Source organism: Capsicum annuum, chromosome 11 (genome assembly GCF_002878395.1).
Source record: "Capsicum annuum cultivar UCD-10X-F1 chromosome 11, UCD10Xv1.1, whole genome shotgun sequence".
NCBI lineage: Eukaryota > Viridiplantae > Streptophyta > Magnoliopsida > Solanales > Solanaceae > Capsicum > Capsicum annuum.
The window spans coordinates 158,144,239-158,160,524 of record NC_061121.1 but is presented as its reverse complement, the minus strand read 5'-3'; the positions used below and the strand labels follow the sequence as shown (position 1 = coordinate 158,160,524).

The window sequence follows — 16,286 nt, the reverse complement described above, 5'->3', positions numbered from 1 at the left end:
AGAGAGAAGGTTCTATGCTTTGGGGTTTAAACAAAGGTAACAATTTCTATTGGTGACCGACCATTACTTTATCATAAATGTTTTTGTTAGCCTTTACCACTCGTAATAATTTAAATTACGCTAATAAAATCTTTACTACGTGTTGCCTAAGCCCAACATTGTTCATCTTAAATGTAATGATTAGAGGGTATGTGAAAATAGGTCAATTTAAACAGCCCATTTTACTTTTTGATAAATTGAGAATATGTGGTTTATGTCTCGATAATTTCACGTATCCGTTTGTGTTTAAAGCTATTGGTGAGTTGATAATGGTAAAGGGAGGTGAAAAGATTCATGAATACGTGTGTTTGTACCAGGTAACAATTTCAATTGGTGAGCATTGCTAAATTGTTGATCTTTATGTTATTCCCTTTGGCGGATTTGATATAGTTTTGGGAGTTAAGTGGTTACAGAACTTGGGTCCTATACAATTAAATTTTATTTATTAGTATTCTATACAATTAAATTAGGAAAGACAATTATATTAAGAAATTAATTTTATTATTAACAGTTTTATTTATTATTCTTAAACAGGATTTACGCTAGCTGTCGTTATTAGTCTAGAATAAGGTTTTATGCTTTCTAGTTTCATAAGGATTAGACTTTCTATTTTTACTGAAATAAAGACTCCTATTCAAAGGGGATTTGAGGAATAAAACATGCACAAAATTTCAACAAAATACAAAAGATTGGAGTTCTCTCCTTTATTGAACTCTTAAGGTTTCAGCCTCTTTTTAATGAGCTGAATTTACATACCAAGTATCTTTATATGAAATAGGTCGATGTATGAATTCTAACAAAAGCAAGGGGATGTCGAATGCAATAGATCATTTGTATTTTCATGTTAATTGTCCCGTGACTCGATCCTTTGCAAGAAATCCCAACACGTTAACTTCATCACAAGTCTCATCAATATGCAAATAGCATACACCATGACATCTCACCTAGAATTTATCACGTCAATGCATCTATTACCAAGGCAAATAAAAATGGTTTTAGGGCTGATTTATGTTGCAACCCTATCAAAATTGGAAAGTGTTCCGTGTCTCTTCCCACTGTCCTTACACATTGGTCTTTGATCCATTGTATATGTCCTTAATCAGCCTAATATATTCCACTTAAAAGAAGGACTTGGAGAACAATAACAACAACAACATACCTAGTGAATTCGACTAGTGGGGTTTGAGGAGGGTAGATTGTACGTAGATCTCACCACTACCTCGTGGAGGTAGAGGCTGTTTCCAAGAGACCTTCGGCCCAAGTACGACAAATCCGAGTACGAGAAGTTAGAGAAAAATTCTCTGTTAACATACGTATGCCTCAATTTGCTCTTGTAGTAGCAATGTCTTGAAAGAGTTTTCAAGCTATCATAATTTGACAAGCTTAAGACACGATTAGATTGCATTTCTGGTGAATGAGAATTTCGATTATTATAAGTATAGATCTATTCTTGAAAGTGTGTGATAATATATAATGAGGTATATAAATACAGACGTGCAGTTGGTTGTGGAAATATCATGACACCTTCAGAAGAGATAGAATAATTGAGAAGGATTATTCTGAAATTTACTCCTGAGAAGGATTATTCTTAAATTTACTCCTGAAATAGCAAATCTGAAATTTACTAAAACAAAAATCCCATGTCATGGTAAACTTGGAGTTTACTGGTCCAAATAATTTTATTTATTGGCATGAACGGTTATGCCATCTTGAAGATGCCGAGGAAGGTGTATTTTTTTCATGGTTGGCTGCTAGAGGGGTGATTTTGACGGCAGAAAACCTAAGGAAAAGAAAGGTCTTCTGCATTAGTTGGTGTTACTTATGCAAGAAGACGAGTGAGGATGTTGAGCATCTTCTAATACATTGTAACCTGACCCTGAGACTGTGGTGGGATATCCTTAGATGGTTTGGTATTTCTTGGGTGATGCCTAGAGCCGTGAAGGAAGCAGTGTCTTGCTGAAAATTTGGAAGAAGCAGGAGAAAGTGCAAGGTTTGGAATGGTGTTCCTTTAGCTTTAATGTGAATCGTTTGGGGACGGAGAAGTAGGATGACTTTTGAAGGGGGTAGAAATGACTTTTGCGCAGTTGAGAATAGCCTTCGGTCCTTTATTTATTTTTGGTGCACCATGTAGTGGCGGGTTGTATAGGGGATTGGGTGTCTTTTGTGGTGAATCATGCCGTGTTGTAGGTTCTTTACTTTTTGGTATACTCATGGTATATGATCAATTTTGGCCCTGCGATTAATGAAATTGTTTACCCGATACAAAAATGAATTAGTCCATTGCAATATTTTATTTTTATTGTTTGTGAACAAAAGAGATTGTTCTTCATATTTATCATATATATCCTTTCTCCACTGTCCTTTTCTTTTCTGGATCTTCAAAGCCACTTTATAATTAGATGTTATTGTGTGATTTCAAGTTTCTGATACCAAATCCCCCTTTTATTTTATCCATTGTGACCTTATCTCACTTCACCAAGTGAACAAGCCTATTCTTTTTGTTGCCACCCCATAAAAAAGTTCCTCCTCATATTGTCCACTTTTTCTCACATTGTCTGATCGGGAAACAATGACATCACTCATCAAGTAGGCTAGAGGAGAATCTAGAATACTGTTGATGAAAATCACCCCCTCCCAAAAAGAAGTATTGTCTTTTCATGTAGCTAGTTCATCCCCCTCTCAAAGATATGTATTGTCTCTTTTGATACCGCTCTTTTTTTTTTTTCCACAATTGTTTTGCCTTTTATCTGGTCCCAAAGGCATTCCTAGATACTCTATGTAAGATCTCTAATATCACCATCTAACTCCCCAACCAATTTTTTGATAAAATTAATAAAATTTGTTAATGTGTGGACATAAAAAACCGTATGTATACCAAAAAGTAAAATACCTACAAAATTATGATGTTTTCTACTAATGATAGCAATCTTCTACACACGAAGAAACATCATGGGTGCACCAGAGGGAAATAAGGGATATGTAGCTATTGCTCACTTGAACGAAATTCAACTTTGTACCCTCGAATCCCTCCTTTTTCTCTCCCTCTGTACGATCGTAAGAGCTGGTGGTGCCACATTCCGTGCCTTGTGGTATTTACCTAAATTACCCTAAGAATTTCCCAGAGGGGTCTATCGGAAACAACCTCTTTACTTCACTGAGGTAGTGGTATGAACTGCGTACACTTTATCCTTCCCAAACCCCTTGTGGAATTACATTGGGTATGTTATTGTTGTTGTTGCTGTGGTACCCTAAGAAGTTCCCACTTCAACAATCTTACGCAAAAAAACACTTGTGTCATAAGTGAAATTTCTCTTCCTCTCATTCTTAACCGTCGAGATCTAGTTTTATGGAAAGACAACCTCCTCCTTGACTAGAAGCTTAAAAATAATTAATCGAGATGACTCCTTTATTACCTCACCCCACCTCCAAATGTCCTGACGATCTTGCGGTGTACTTTGTTTTCAATGCAAATTAATTAGACGTTGAAACTTTGTCATCTCCTGATCTTGAAGGTTCCTCCTAAACCTCAGATGGAAAACACTTCTCTCTCATGTAATCTTCAGACTTGTTGAACTATCAACTCCTTTTGGAAGATGTTCTCTATATGTTTGGGAAAGTAATGCTTAAAATATTGTCCCAACACCACCTATGTCCTAAGAAACTCACCCTCCTTCCATCACCTCCTGCAATATGTATATTGCAACATATGGAAACACATCCTCCTCCTTGAAGAGTTGTTTCTTATTGAACGATTAACAGAGAGAACTCCACTATTTCCCATAACCTACCACAAAGCATTAGGTTTATCCACCGGATTGACCCTCCTATGAAGGAGGGTCATCAATCTTTAGAGCTCGGTCAACTCCCAGTCATGGAAATTCCTTCTAAATCTTAAATCCCCCAAAACGTCTGTCATGTGCCTCGCTTGAATGAATAAGATGGAGGAAATGCATTGTAAATACGCTACATAGTTATGGGAATTGAGAGCTATTCCAAAACATCACTGTCGTCAGTTGGGATGACTCTCCTTAAGCAATTCTCTCCTACCCAATGTTGAATTTTACACTCGTAGAAATCGTATAAATCTACTTTTAACTACATACCATGTAGAAGTGAGAAGTAGGAGAGACTTTTTTCGTATTCAATGTCTTTACATCCCATGAGAAAGGGGTATTTATACAAGTGAATCTTGAGTGATTAACTATAGACAATCAATTACAATAAAAAGAAATATTCTGTTCCTATAATTACTATAATTACTGTGAGAAATATAGGTGAAGGATATTATTGAATTGTTGTTTCTACATTATTACACTGAGACTCTATTTATAAACACAAAATTACTCCTTTTCCGACTAGGAGACTACTATACTATATTTTTTTTTTCAACTAGGACATTACATTGCAATCCTATTTCAAGTAGGATTCTATTTACTATTCCTATTCCTATTTATATTCTAACACTCCCCTAAGCTAGTGCATACAAGTCATATGTACGAAGCTTGTTACGAATGTAATAACTACGATAATCATGGAGGGACTTGATGAAGATAGCTACAAATTTATCACTTGACTTTGCAAATTTTGTAGCAATATCTCCTGAGAGTATCTTTTCTTTGACAAAAGTGACAATTAATTTCAGTATGTTTATTCTCTTATGGTAGCCGGGGGTCTATCGGAAACAGCCTCTCTACTTCTTCGAAGGTAGCGGTATGGACTGTGTACATTTCACCTCCCTAGACCTCACTGTGTGGGAAGATACTGGGTTGTTGTTGTTGTTGTTGTTGTTGTTATTCTCTCATGGTAAACTTGGGCAATTAGTCATGGGAATCTTTGCCCATCTTTTGACAATGTGATGTTTGAATTTTTTGTTGATCTCCTCATTAAAGTTTTAGACTTAATCATAGGACTAAATCGAAACAAGTGGTGCATGTTTGCAGAGGTTGTACTAATTCGTTAAAAAAATCTATAGGGGTTTGAAAGGTAGTCACAATCTGAGAAACAATTATATTGGTAGAGTCGGATTTATAGAACGACCTTAGTAAGAAAGAGAAAATTATATGGGTAGGGTCAGAATAACGGCACGACCCTATTGAAAAAGAGAAATCATATGGGTAAGAGTCGGAAATGAAGGCACGTCCCCACTGAAAAGGGAAATTATATGAGTAGGTTTCGGAATGACAGCACGACTCTACTGAAAAAGAGAAATTATATGGGTAGGGTCGGAATGACGGCACAATCCTATTGAAAAGGAAAAATTATATGGATAGGGTCGGAATGATGGCACGATCCTACTGTAAAAGAAAAATAATATGGTTAGGGTCGGAATGATGGCACGGACCTATGCAAATTAGATCTGAGGAGTCACTGGAAAGATGCATGGAACTATGCAAATTAGATCTGAAGAGTGATTGAAAAGACGCACGCCGGAAAGATGCACGTTGCTAAATTACTCCATTTCCGACTAGGAGACTACTACACTATACTCCTTTTTTCAACTAGGACATTACATTGCAATTCTTTTTCAACTAGGATTCTATTTACTATTCCTACTCATATTCTAGCAATTACGCTAGGAAAAGAAACTAAAGCTTAATATATACGAGTCAGGTTGCTCAAAACTAGCATGCTTTTTTCCAAAATTATCCTACCGAGGTGGTTTCCTCTCTATACCCACACACCAAAAAAGAAAAGTAAAATCATTAGAGGAATATGAAATACTTGAATTTTAGCATTTTGTTGCTAATATTCTTTAGCAAGACCTGATATACTTCACTTTGTTAGCATTCCCATTTTTATCTTTGCGGACCATTTTACAGGACAATTTGAATACTTCAGTATGTCCTTTCATTGTCAAAAGGATGTTCTTTTAGTTCCTTGTTTTATGTTGCTTATATTTTAAGTGTGTTTTAATTTACTCTTGGAATTTCTTATGTAAAATTGCACATTCCATCTCTCTCTGCACTCGTCTCCGTTTTCTATTTATTCTCTGTGATGCTAATTAAAACGTGCCAGGAATTTGAAGTTCAAACCTTTTTTCTTGTATTCAGTTTCTGATGCTGTTTTGTAGTTCTCGCAATCTGGGGTCTTCATGCTGCTTTTGCGTTTTGCCCAAGGGGGGTTATACTTGGAGAAAACCAGTGAAATCACTATGACTCTTGGGTTGCTCAACCGGCTTGTGACATTCAATATGGTAATCCACACAGTTAATTTTCCTTGTTTGGCGATTTTGATATATTTATTGCATCCGTGCAGTATAAGGGTTAGATTAGTTCCTTAGTGTCGGTGCACCCATGTAAATGCATTTGCGCTGAATTTTAGTTGATTTTAGTGTGGATGATGATGACTTTTGAATTTGTATCTATTTGCACTAGTGATTGCAGTTGATGTTTGCTATGCTACTTCTAAAATCTTAGTTCTCATAATGCTTCCCTTTTCTACTGTTCAGATCTTACTACAATTAATATGGTCTCTGTCAGCTGCAACAAGGGCTGCAAGAATGACTGCTCTTCTTCTTTAAGAGTCTATTTTGAAAGGACCTTTTATAATTGGATTTGAGTGTAATTATGCAGTTTTGGATTGTTTGTCTGGTCAAGTAATTACGTGGTATCTGTGGAGTTGGATGTAATTAAGATGACGAGGGGGTGGGCGAGTTACACTCTCCAATTTTTAATGGGAGGATTATACATAATCCCTTTCCCTTCCACTTTGGGTTAGCTAACTTTTGGGTGATTAAGGATTATACTCCTTTTGGTGAATGTTTAGTGGTTGACCCTTGTATCTCCTTATTGAACTACTTTTGGATTCATGCCTAGTATGGATTTTTATGTATGAGTTCATCTCCAACCCCCCAAAACAAATTAATTCTAGTGATTAAATGCTAGTTTAATTGCTGTGTTATCAAAAGCAAAAGGCACAAAATGGTTCTAAGGTTCTTTAGAGCTTTGATAACGGAACGACCACAAAACACACAAACCGGCCAACAACACAAGCCAAAGCCGAGAACAAGACACAAACAAGCTATGGCAACAACACACAAAACCGATACAAGATAACAAAAATGCAAGAATGTAAAGATAGATAGCTTAACATATGAGATTACAAGAATTAGGAACCAAACCGTGTATCAAACGAGAAGACCCGTAAGACATGTAATAATAACACCAAGCTCTTACGAGGACCGCTAAGGGAATCATCTCCGCTTACAACCACCGTTTTTAAGCAATAATCAATATTGGCTTTTCCACAAGCCCTACACTAAACTACTTGGCTTTTCCAAGCCCTACACTACATGGAACACTCCCAATGGAGTTCAAGAATATGTTTCGGAAATATTCATCATAGACTAAAGAGCAAATGACCTAATAGAAGACTATTTATAGGCTAGCTTAGTACATAAAAAAAAGGGCCAAAATACCCTTAATGAGAGGGGCGGCCTTGGTGTGTAAATTAGGGGCTGCCTTGGAGTGTTTAAAGCTCTTCAAAACACTTCAACACTTGTGCCCTCGAATAGTCATCAAGGCAAGCCTCCAAGCAACCCTCCACACACGGAATTGCTCTCTTGAATGTCCAAAACGGGTCCTCCATGCATGCTCTTGTGTCCTCGAGGTAACCAAAGCTTGAGTCTTTAAGTGTTGGCCTCCAGTGATGTCATCAAAAGCTATGATGGCCGTTTGGCTCGTATCAAGCTTTAAGCACAAAGTGCAAATAAAGTGTGAATATTAATGGAAAAAAGGCACAAATGGAGATAGTTACAAATATGTACGTGTCTTCCAAGATTAATAATCGTAAACATGAATAGCAAATATCCTGCGCAAAGAAATTGAAGAAGAATATACAATAAGGTAGATCAATTGTTTAGTGTCGCATCTTCAAGTTACGCTCATTGGCAAGGAAAAGTATGCCTTGGAGTCTCGGAGTGCCCATAAAGCAACACTAAGTTCTCAACATGTTTTACAGCTCCCTTTAGGGCTTAAGCGCGCCTTTGACAACATTATTTAATCGTCAGATGGACCTTTCTCTTCTTCTAATTTTCTGGTCCCCACAATCAAATTTCTTCTTTTGTCCATGTGTTTTACCTAGTTTCTTGTTTACTTGATATGCAGTTGCTATCAAGTATAGATGGCTATGCTCATATGACTTAACCAAAGGCTATGCCCATGTTTCCCAAGTAACAAACTTTTTGTCAAGGGTGTAGGAGAGAAAGATCTGGAACTCAACCTTCTTTATATGATATAACAATGGCTCATTGACTCCTTTTTGTTCAGGACCAACTTTCTACAACTCACAGTTTTTCTGTATATAAAAGAAATAAGAAAAAGGAGTATTTATGTTGCCGCCTATGAGGTTAATCAAAGAGAAGAGGACAAGAAAGTTAGCAGGTGTTATTGTTTCCTGTGTTCAACCAAAGATCGTAAAGTAGAAACGTAGCTATATGGATTAAAAGAGAGCAAGCTCAAATGTCTCCCCTGGTCAGATCTCTGAACCATTTCGCACATGCAGTTGTTACCTCAACCATGATTTATCACTCTAACAGTCCTGCCTAATGATGATAAGACTTTTGTTAATCCTGTTTGCTGCCTGCTTTTCTTGGCATGGCAACAATTGTTTTGACAATTGATTTTTCTTGCTGGTAATATTTTATGTTGTTAGGGTGTTTGTTCCTCAACCATGGTTTCTCACTCTGACCGTCCTGCCTAGTGATGACAAGACTTTTGTTAATCCTGTTTGCTGCCTGCTTTTCTTGGAATGGCAACTATTGTTTTGACTATTGATTTTTCTTGCTGGTAATATTTTATTTCTTAGGGCGTTTGTTCTGCTTTTCTTGACCTTCGTGGCTATATGCATGATGAAATGAGCTCACCAACAGAACACCTGCCATATGTGTATAGGTTCATTAATCAACCCCCTCTCTTGTTTTTGATTAAATTTTATCCTATATGCTAGTTATTTAGCCCCAAAAATAAATTCTTTAACTCTAGTAAAATACTGCATCTTTTCATTGAATAACATCCCTTCGTCAACTGCAGTGTTAATGTGGCTGAAACCATTTGTGCTTGTATCAAGAGCTTGCCTGCTAATTGCTCTGGTGTGGCGTCAATGTCAATGGGAGTAAACATTTTGGCAAAGATGTTAAAATGGTAGCATTTTTGTCTATCAAGTTATTTGCTTTTACTGTGTTTACTTCTCTGGCTCCCTTTTGATGCTACTGAATCAAAACTTTTGAAGAGAAGCCTGCACTATTACTTTATCGTTATCTGTTATTAGGTTTTTTACTGGGTTATTGTATGAGCATTATGTGGTCAGATGAAATTAAATAGCTATTGAGTTGTGCTTATCTCAGTGTTGGATGGATAATGGAATCTACCATGACTTAAAATATCACTATTTTGTCGTTTATTTGCTAGTTAAATTTTCTAATTCTTGCTTTGTTGTTGCAGCTCACCATATCTTGTTTCCAAATTGATAGTCCAGGCGAATATCTTTGATGTTGCTTTTAGAATGAATCCCTTCAAAATTGGCTCCAAGGGTTTGTCGAGGTGAAATGGATCAACCTACGCTCCTACTTCATATAGAATTTCTGTCCTCTTAAACGTTTGTGAAGCTTGTGGGCACCATCCGGTGTATTTGTCAGGTTGCTTGTGATTGCTCAACTGTAGCCTTATGAGTAATCTTGAGTAGAGTGTAATTAAGGTTGTGCTAGTGGCTTCTCACTGCTGTAAACAACTATGGCCTTAAACCTTTTGAGTAATAATATACTATGAATTGATTTCTGGGTTTCTGCGTTTTGAGCTTTCCCTTCATGCACTCTATCTGAACCAAGCTCACCTGGACCCTGAGTGGGTTGAATATGTATGGCAAGGCTTGCAAGCCAAACCCTTTCACCTTGGTGCCCAAGGCTATGGTGCAGGACACTTTGAGTAAGAAGTTTTTTTTTTCGCTACTCGTAAATAGATTTTGGTCACTGTAAATTAATTTTCTACATGGAGAGGATTTCTAAACTAAAATTCAATCATTCTGCTGTCTCAAAAGTATTAATAAGTTTATTTTGTGAAGGGCATGATTCCCTTTTATAACAAAGTAAAACCTTCCTAACCAGAGCAAAGTTGTAAAACCTTCCCAACCCGAGCAAAGTTGGAGAGTTTTGCAACTTAAAATAATTTTACAGGTGAAGTTCTGTAAATTAGTTTCTGTTCTGATCTTTGTTGATAATGGGCTTCTATCAATATCTTTCTTTTGTTGACTTGCATTTACTTTATGTATGATTTACTTTTCTTCATCTTTTTTTTTTTGTTACTGTTGTTGGTATTCAAGATTGAACTTCAATCAGGTGTATTAGTTGTCTGCAACCTACAGAACAGCTGATGCGTAATATACTGTGGATAACATAGTTTTGTTCTTATGGTTTGCTGTTTAGCTTGATGTCTTTTACATCATCAAGAAGCTTCTCTAATTCTAGAAAAATCAAACTTATCTTGACATTTGATCTTGTGCTTCTTTTTGGCTGCTTTAGTGGATCGTGGTTGCTTTCTGGTCGGCTTGCAAAAATGCTTTCTACCGACTGTGAGCAGAATGATTGTCAATTGACTCTTTCAGGCATGTTCTTTTACGTTATCGGTGTTCTAATTGCTGTTATACCAAGGGAGTCCATTACTTCTGTTGCTGATAGCAAACATATATTGCTTCCTTTTTCTAATCCGCTATGTTTTTGGGAGTCATTTTCGTTGGCCATTAGCCGTGATGAACTATTTTCTTCTACCGTGCCACTAGATTCTTTATGTTGTTTCCTGTAGATCCTTCTTACACACAACTTTTATGATCTTCAGTGCTAGACCTCACCATGCAGTTTATGGATTCTGGAATGGAAAATGATGTTGTCCTTGCACTTGTCATTTTCTCCATTCAGTATGTCCTTGTTAATCATGAATTCTGGAATTATAAAATCAAGCATGCTCGCTGGAAGGTGACGCTGAAGGTATTCCTTTACTTTCCTATAATTTAAACAGCTACACTTGCTTATATGGCATTATATTTTCTGCTTAAAATATACCTGGTTGGAGGTGAGGCGAACCTTTTTCTTTAAGAATTTTTCTGTATGCTGTTTCTCTTTGCCTGTCCTTGACTGGGATTCTATAGAAAAGGAAGATATGGAAGCTTCATTACAACAATAATTATTGACTTTTTGGCCAAATATGAGGAAGGTCAAATTTCTTTCATTTATTCTTCCACTAAAAATTGGTTCACTTTCTGCTTTTCGAGAGTGAACATCACTAATCTGCGTAGAGACTTTTAGAAATTGTTAAAGAGATTTAGGCAGTTTGATGGAAGTACTCCAAGAGTATTTCGTTCCAAAGTAACAAAAAAGTTGTTTCGGCAACTCTTAGTTGAATTCTATAAAAGAAAAAAGGGCAGCCCGGTGCACTAAAGCTACCGCTATGTGCGGTGTCCGGGGAAGGGCCCCACCACAAGGGTGTATCGTACGCAGCCTTACCTTGCATTTCTGCCAGAGACTGTTTCCAAGAAGTAATTTAATGCTATTGAAATATTTGTAATTTAATGTTATTGAAATATATCTTGGACACATTGGAGGTTACGTTGCTCGGATCCCTTAAAAATATTGTAGGGTGCGTGTTAGATCTCTAAGAGAGATGCATTTTCGGAGGATAGAATTTTTGGGGGTAGTTTTTTCATTGGGAAGTTAGCCCTGTAATGTGGCCGATGCACGATTTTGGTGGTTGTTGAGCTGTTTTATTTGCTAGGATCTTGAATTGGCCGATGTTTGCCGTCCGCTCGACAATGATTTTCTTCTTCCTTTCGATGTCTAGTACCTCTCCTTTCTTTGGCAATCAGGTTTTCTCTCTCAGTTCTAGCTTTCATCTTTCCAACGGCTGTAATGGTTTCACTATCTCTTTTTAGATTGGTGTTGCTACTTTTTATGTGACTAGAACCCTCCTTTTATCTCGGATTCTACCAACATTGAGGGTTTTAGTCCTTCAAAATTCTTTTATTAGAACTAGGGTTGGGCATAGTTTGGGGAAAATCAAAATCCAAATTGAACTCTTTAACTTTCGGATTTCGGATTAGGGACATTTTCCACAAATACGAAATTTTTATAGCTTATATTAATCCCTATGCATTAAACATAAGCACAATTACCCAGTACTAAGTCCAATATCCTACCAAATTAGTCAACATACCCTATTAGCCTAATGGATGGTGTAACCTGAGATGCATTTTTCGTGGGCCGTGGCCGTGTTTTTTTGTTTCCATTTGAGGAGTGGTGGCGCTAGGTCCTTGATGAAGCACATCAATTTTTTTATCACACAGAGACTATAAGGATTGAGTATGGTTGACTAGAGTATAAACTACTTTTTTTTTATTGAGCAGTGGTTGACTACAGTATAAACTATTTTTTTTTTTTGACAAAGGTAACATTTTGTATATCAATCTATATCATAAAAGCTGGAATCCAAAAATTTACATCATAGCCTACATCCAGATGTGTAGGACCAAAAACCAAAAGGAAAAAAAAAAACTAAAAAAACTATCTCTAGATCCTACTTCATCTTACAAAGATCCTAATATGTCTATCATAGCCACTGGATCATCTATGTACTCAAAACTACACCAATAGCAAAAAGTGATAATGCAGTTGTTTTAATCTTGTGCAATGGATTACACTTGCTCTCAAAACATCTAGAATTCCTCTCCTTCCATATGGTCCACCATATTACTGCTGGGACAATTCTCCATCTGCTCTTGTTTTTGCTGCCACTATCCTGTCCTGCCCTTTCAGGCATAGTTCAACTAATACCCCCCTGAAGCTAGTAAAAGGATTCCAAAGCTGGTCAATCACTCACCAATGGTTGATTCTCTCCATGTTGCTCACAAAAAGACACATCTTGGACACATATTTATTCCCCTTTTCATGAGATTTTTCTGGGTAAGAACAACCTCTTTGACTACCAACCAGGTGAAGGCTGCCAGTTTATACGGGATTTTCACCTTCCATATGGGCTTCCAAGATAGGAAAATGGTCTGATGTCAACCACGGTAAAAGAACTTGAATCACACCAGGTGTCGACTCCTCCACGAAGTAGACACCAAGAACCTGTCTAATCTAGACTTGGATGAAGATTCCCCTGGTCTGGACCAAGTGAAATAAGCTCCTGTCAACGGTAGATCAATATGATAGTGGTTATCAATAAACTTCAAAAATTCTTCCATGGCCTTGAAAATAACCCTATGCCCCACCCTCTCCTCCGGCAATCTAATATTATTAAAATCCGCCTAGCACCCAAGGAATGACCCATCTACCCAACCCATCTCCTGCTTATTCCCAAAAAATCTCTTTTGAGGCCTCACCACAGGCCGGTACACTCCCCCAAAGCCGCATTCTACCCCATTCCCAAGGTTTCTAAGCTTCACACCAATCATAAACTCCCCCTTAAAAATCTCCACACTCTCCAACTTCCTGTCATCCCACATAACTAGAATATCACCCGCGTTGCCCTGAGTCGGTATGTAATCATACTTCACCCATCTTCCTCCCCACACACTTCTCACTATTCCATCTGTCAAAGTCTCCAATTTTAGTCTCTTGTATTCATATCAAGTCTCCCCTCCATTCTCTAAAATCTACTTTTAAGATGGTCCTTTCTTGGGGTTCGATCACCCCTCTCATGTTCCAACTAATGATTTTCCAATCCATCAACAATTATTTTCCTCACCCCCCTCTTTGCACCCTCCACCCCCCTCAACCCTCTTGCTCATCCCTCTATTTCTGCTACAATACACCATCATCTTTCGCTCCCCTTCCAGATCCACCAAATTAGGACTGCTCTCCTTCTCCAATCTATTATTCTTCAAAGCATCAGTCCCTCTTGTTTCTCTTGTTTCTTGGTCAATACAATTCAACAGATCAATAACTTTCCCTTCCAACTCTTCAAAGTCACACCCAAGAACTTCCCAAAATTAATAGACTTTTCTTCTGCCCATTTGAAAACTTTCCTCTCCCCATAATTTTTGCAGGAGCCCCAGAGATATTCCCATCAACATACTCAGCTGCATTGAAAGAAGAAGAGCTTAATTCTCTCACAGGAGTCTCTTTGGTAGCACAAACACCTTTACCACCCCTCAGTTCTCCCTTATCCAGCCTGCTAGAAGCAGAAATAACCTTACTCGGAACCCCACAAGTGCCAAAGGATAGTTTTACTACAAAATCAGAGCTGTACAGTGGTATTTTAGCCCTTTCTGCTTCATAACAGGACCCTCTGGCCAAACTGGCCGGAGCAGATCCACTTTCAGCTGTGGAAAGATGGCCCCACCAGACCCTAAAGAGATAATTCAAAACCCCCTAGGGTTACTGTGGAGATTCTGACCCCCACCCACAAGAGAACCATCAGAAACAGAGTTTCCGTCGACAAGATTCAATTTCTCTTCCATCTTCTCCTTCCCTTTAGCCGTACCAGCTTTTTCAGGCAAGGAAGTTGGAGGTCTAGCATTCCATCTCTCATGGTTACAACTTCTACTCTCCACTTTCTCCCTTTCTTCTCCTCCTTCCCTCCTCGACCCTCATTGAGAACTTCAGGACAAAACTCACCCTGGAGTTCTCTTCCCCCCCTCCTACCACCACGGACACCGGGACTCCACCTCCCTTCCTCACCCAAACCCCAACTCTCGACGCATCAGAGAGATTGCAATCCACTCCCAAGAAACCCCCACACTCGTCCCCAATATATATCTGAAAAGGTCATTACCCCAAAGATGCAATGTCAAACCCACCATATTCACCACTCTTAACTCCTCGTCGCCTCTGCACATCCAGAACAATACCTTCGGACCATCTGTGAAGAGAAAGAAAGTTGTCATCCGTCCATCTCTCACCTTCCCGGAGGACCCGAACTGCCTCTGCCTCGCAAGAAAATCTGAAGAAAAAAGTAGACCCTCCCATCTTAGAAACTTTAATCCATAGTTCTACCTGCCACGACTTTGCTGCCCAAACAGAAACAGGATCTGGCGATGTCACCCTCTTCTCAAACATTCTCACCAAGCACATTGCAAGGAATAATTTCCTTTCCTTAATATGCTCCATCGATGTAATTTCCTGCAACCTCCATCTAGTGAAAGAGCTGGAATTGACAAAGCCTCCTTGAAATGAAGATCTTCATGCTTCCTAGCTTCTAGAGAGAAGTAGGAGTCTCTCTCTCTAGACATATTCAAGTTCTCTTTTTATATTCCTTTTGGCCCTGAAGCACCTTATCAATAGCTCAAGCCTTAAGCCCCAGCAACACCTCATCCTCTTCAAAAGGTGTCTGTAAATCTTGCTGGTCCTCTATGCCGATCACAGGACAAGGGTTTATGTTGTATGTAGGTCTGCAATTCTCACTTTCACAATACAACTTTTGATAAAAAGATATCATCTCTCTCCTGTTGTGTGCAACTTCTATTAATTCATTTCCTTCTTCCACCAGTTTATCAACATGGTTGACCCTTTGTGTTCATTTGCAATCGTTTGAAAGAACTTAGTTTTGTTGACCCCTTGTTTGATCCATAGTGTTCTTGACCTTTGCCTCCAGGGAATCTTTTCCGTCTTTGCATAATCTTCAAACTTCTCGACTATAATTGCTTTTTGAATCACTTCGTCATCAGATATGGGCTTGTCCTGTTGGATGTTATCAAAATCAGCACTCTTGGTAAGTATTTCTTTCATCTTCCTCCTTGAATATAAACTATTAGAGGTATGATATATTTGGATATGCTTTGAATCAGTGTTTTAAAAGGCGTGGGCGCCAGACAAGGCATTTACCTGTGGCTAGGTGAGGCGCAAGCCGCGTGTATCTTTATTTTTAATATTTTATAAATTAATATAATGAAAATAAATAATAAAAAATAAAATTACACAAAAATAAATATGGTAGAAAATTCAAAAAAATAAAAAGCAAGTGCAGATGTACATAGAATTTCTTCATCTTAAAATGTGAATCAAAATCAACAATTGACTAAAAAAAATAATCTGAATCGCTCCTCTTAAAAGGCTAATTAGGTTTTGTAAAAAAAAATTGAGTAGAAATTTATAAATTAACTTATTTAAAAAAGAAATGAGAAGAAGGAACCTATAATTGGAAACATCAAACTTAGAGCAAGTGATAAAGGAAGGTGTGTTTTCACTTTGTAGTTTGCACATTGGTTATTTCCCCCCTTTACCTAGTGAAAGACGAAGAGGAAGAATAAAAAGTAGAGCTAAG

The 16,286-nt window shown here is 37.8% G+C and overlaps 1 protein-coding gene across 11 annotated transcripts in view; it reads left to right on the top strand.

Moving 5' to 3' along the window:
• The window catches only part of LOC107846383, a 76,390-nt gene that overhangs the window by 30,125 nt on the left and 29,979 nt on the right, over positions 1-16,286 (top strand). For all 11 annotated transcript variants that reach the window (XM_047399037.1, XM_047399035.1, XM_047399033.1 and 8 more), the window contains 6 exons: positions 6,110-6,232; positions 8,845-8,930; positions 9,069-9,179; positions 9,480-9,578; positions 10,553-10,635; positions 10,866-11,014. In XM_047399037.1, coding sequence (XP_047254993.1) covers positions 6,110-6,232; positions 8,845-8,930; positions 9,069-9,179; positions 9,480-9,578; positions 10,553-10,635; positions 10,866-11,014 — 651 coding nt within the window. The remainder of the gene's footprint in view (positions 1-6,109; positions 6,233-8,844; positions 8,931-9,068; positions 9,180-9,479; positions 9,579-10,552; positions 10,636-10,865; positions 11,015-16,286) is intronic.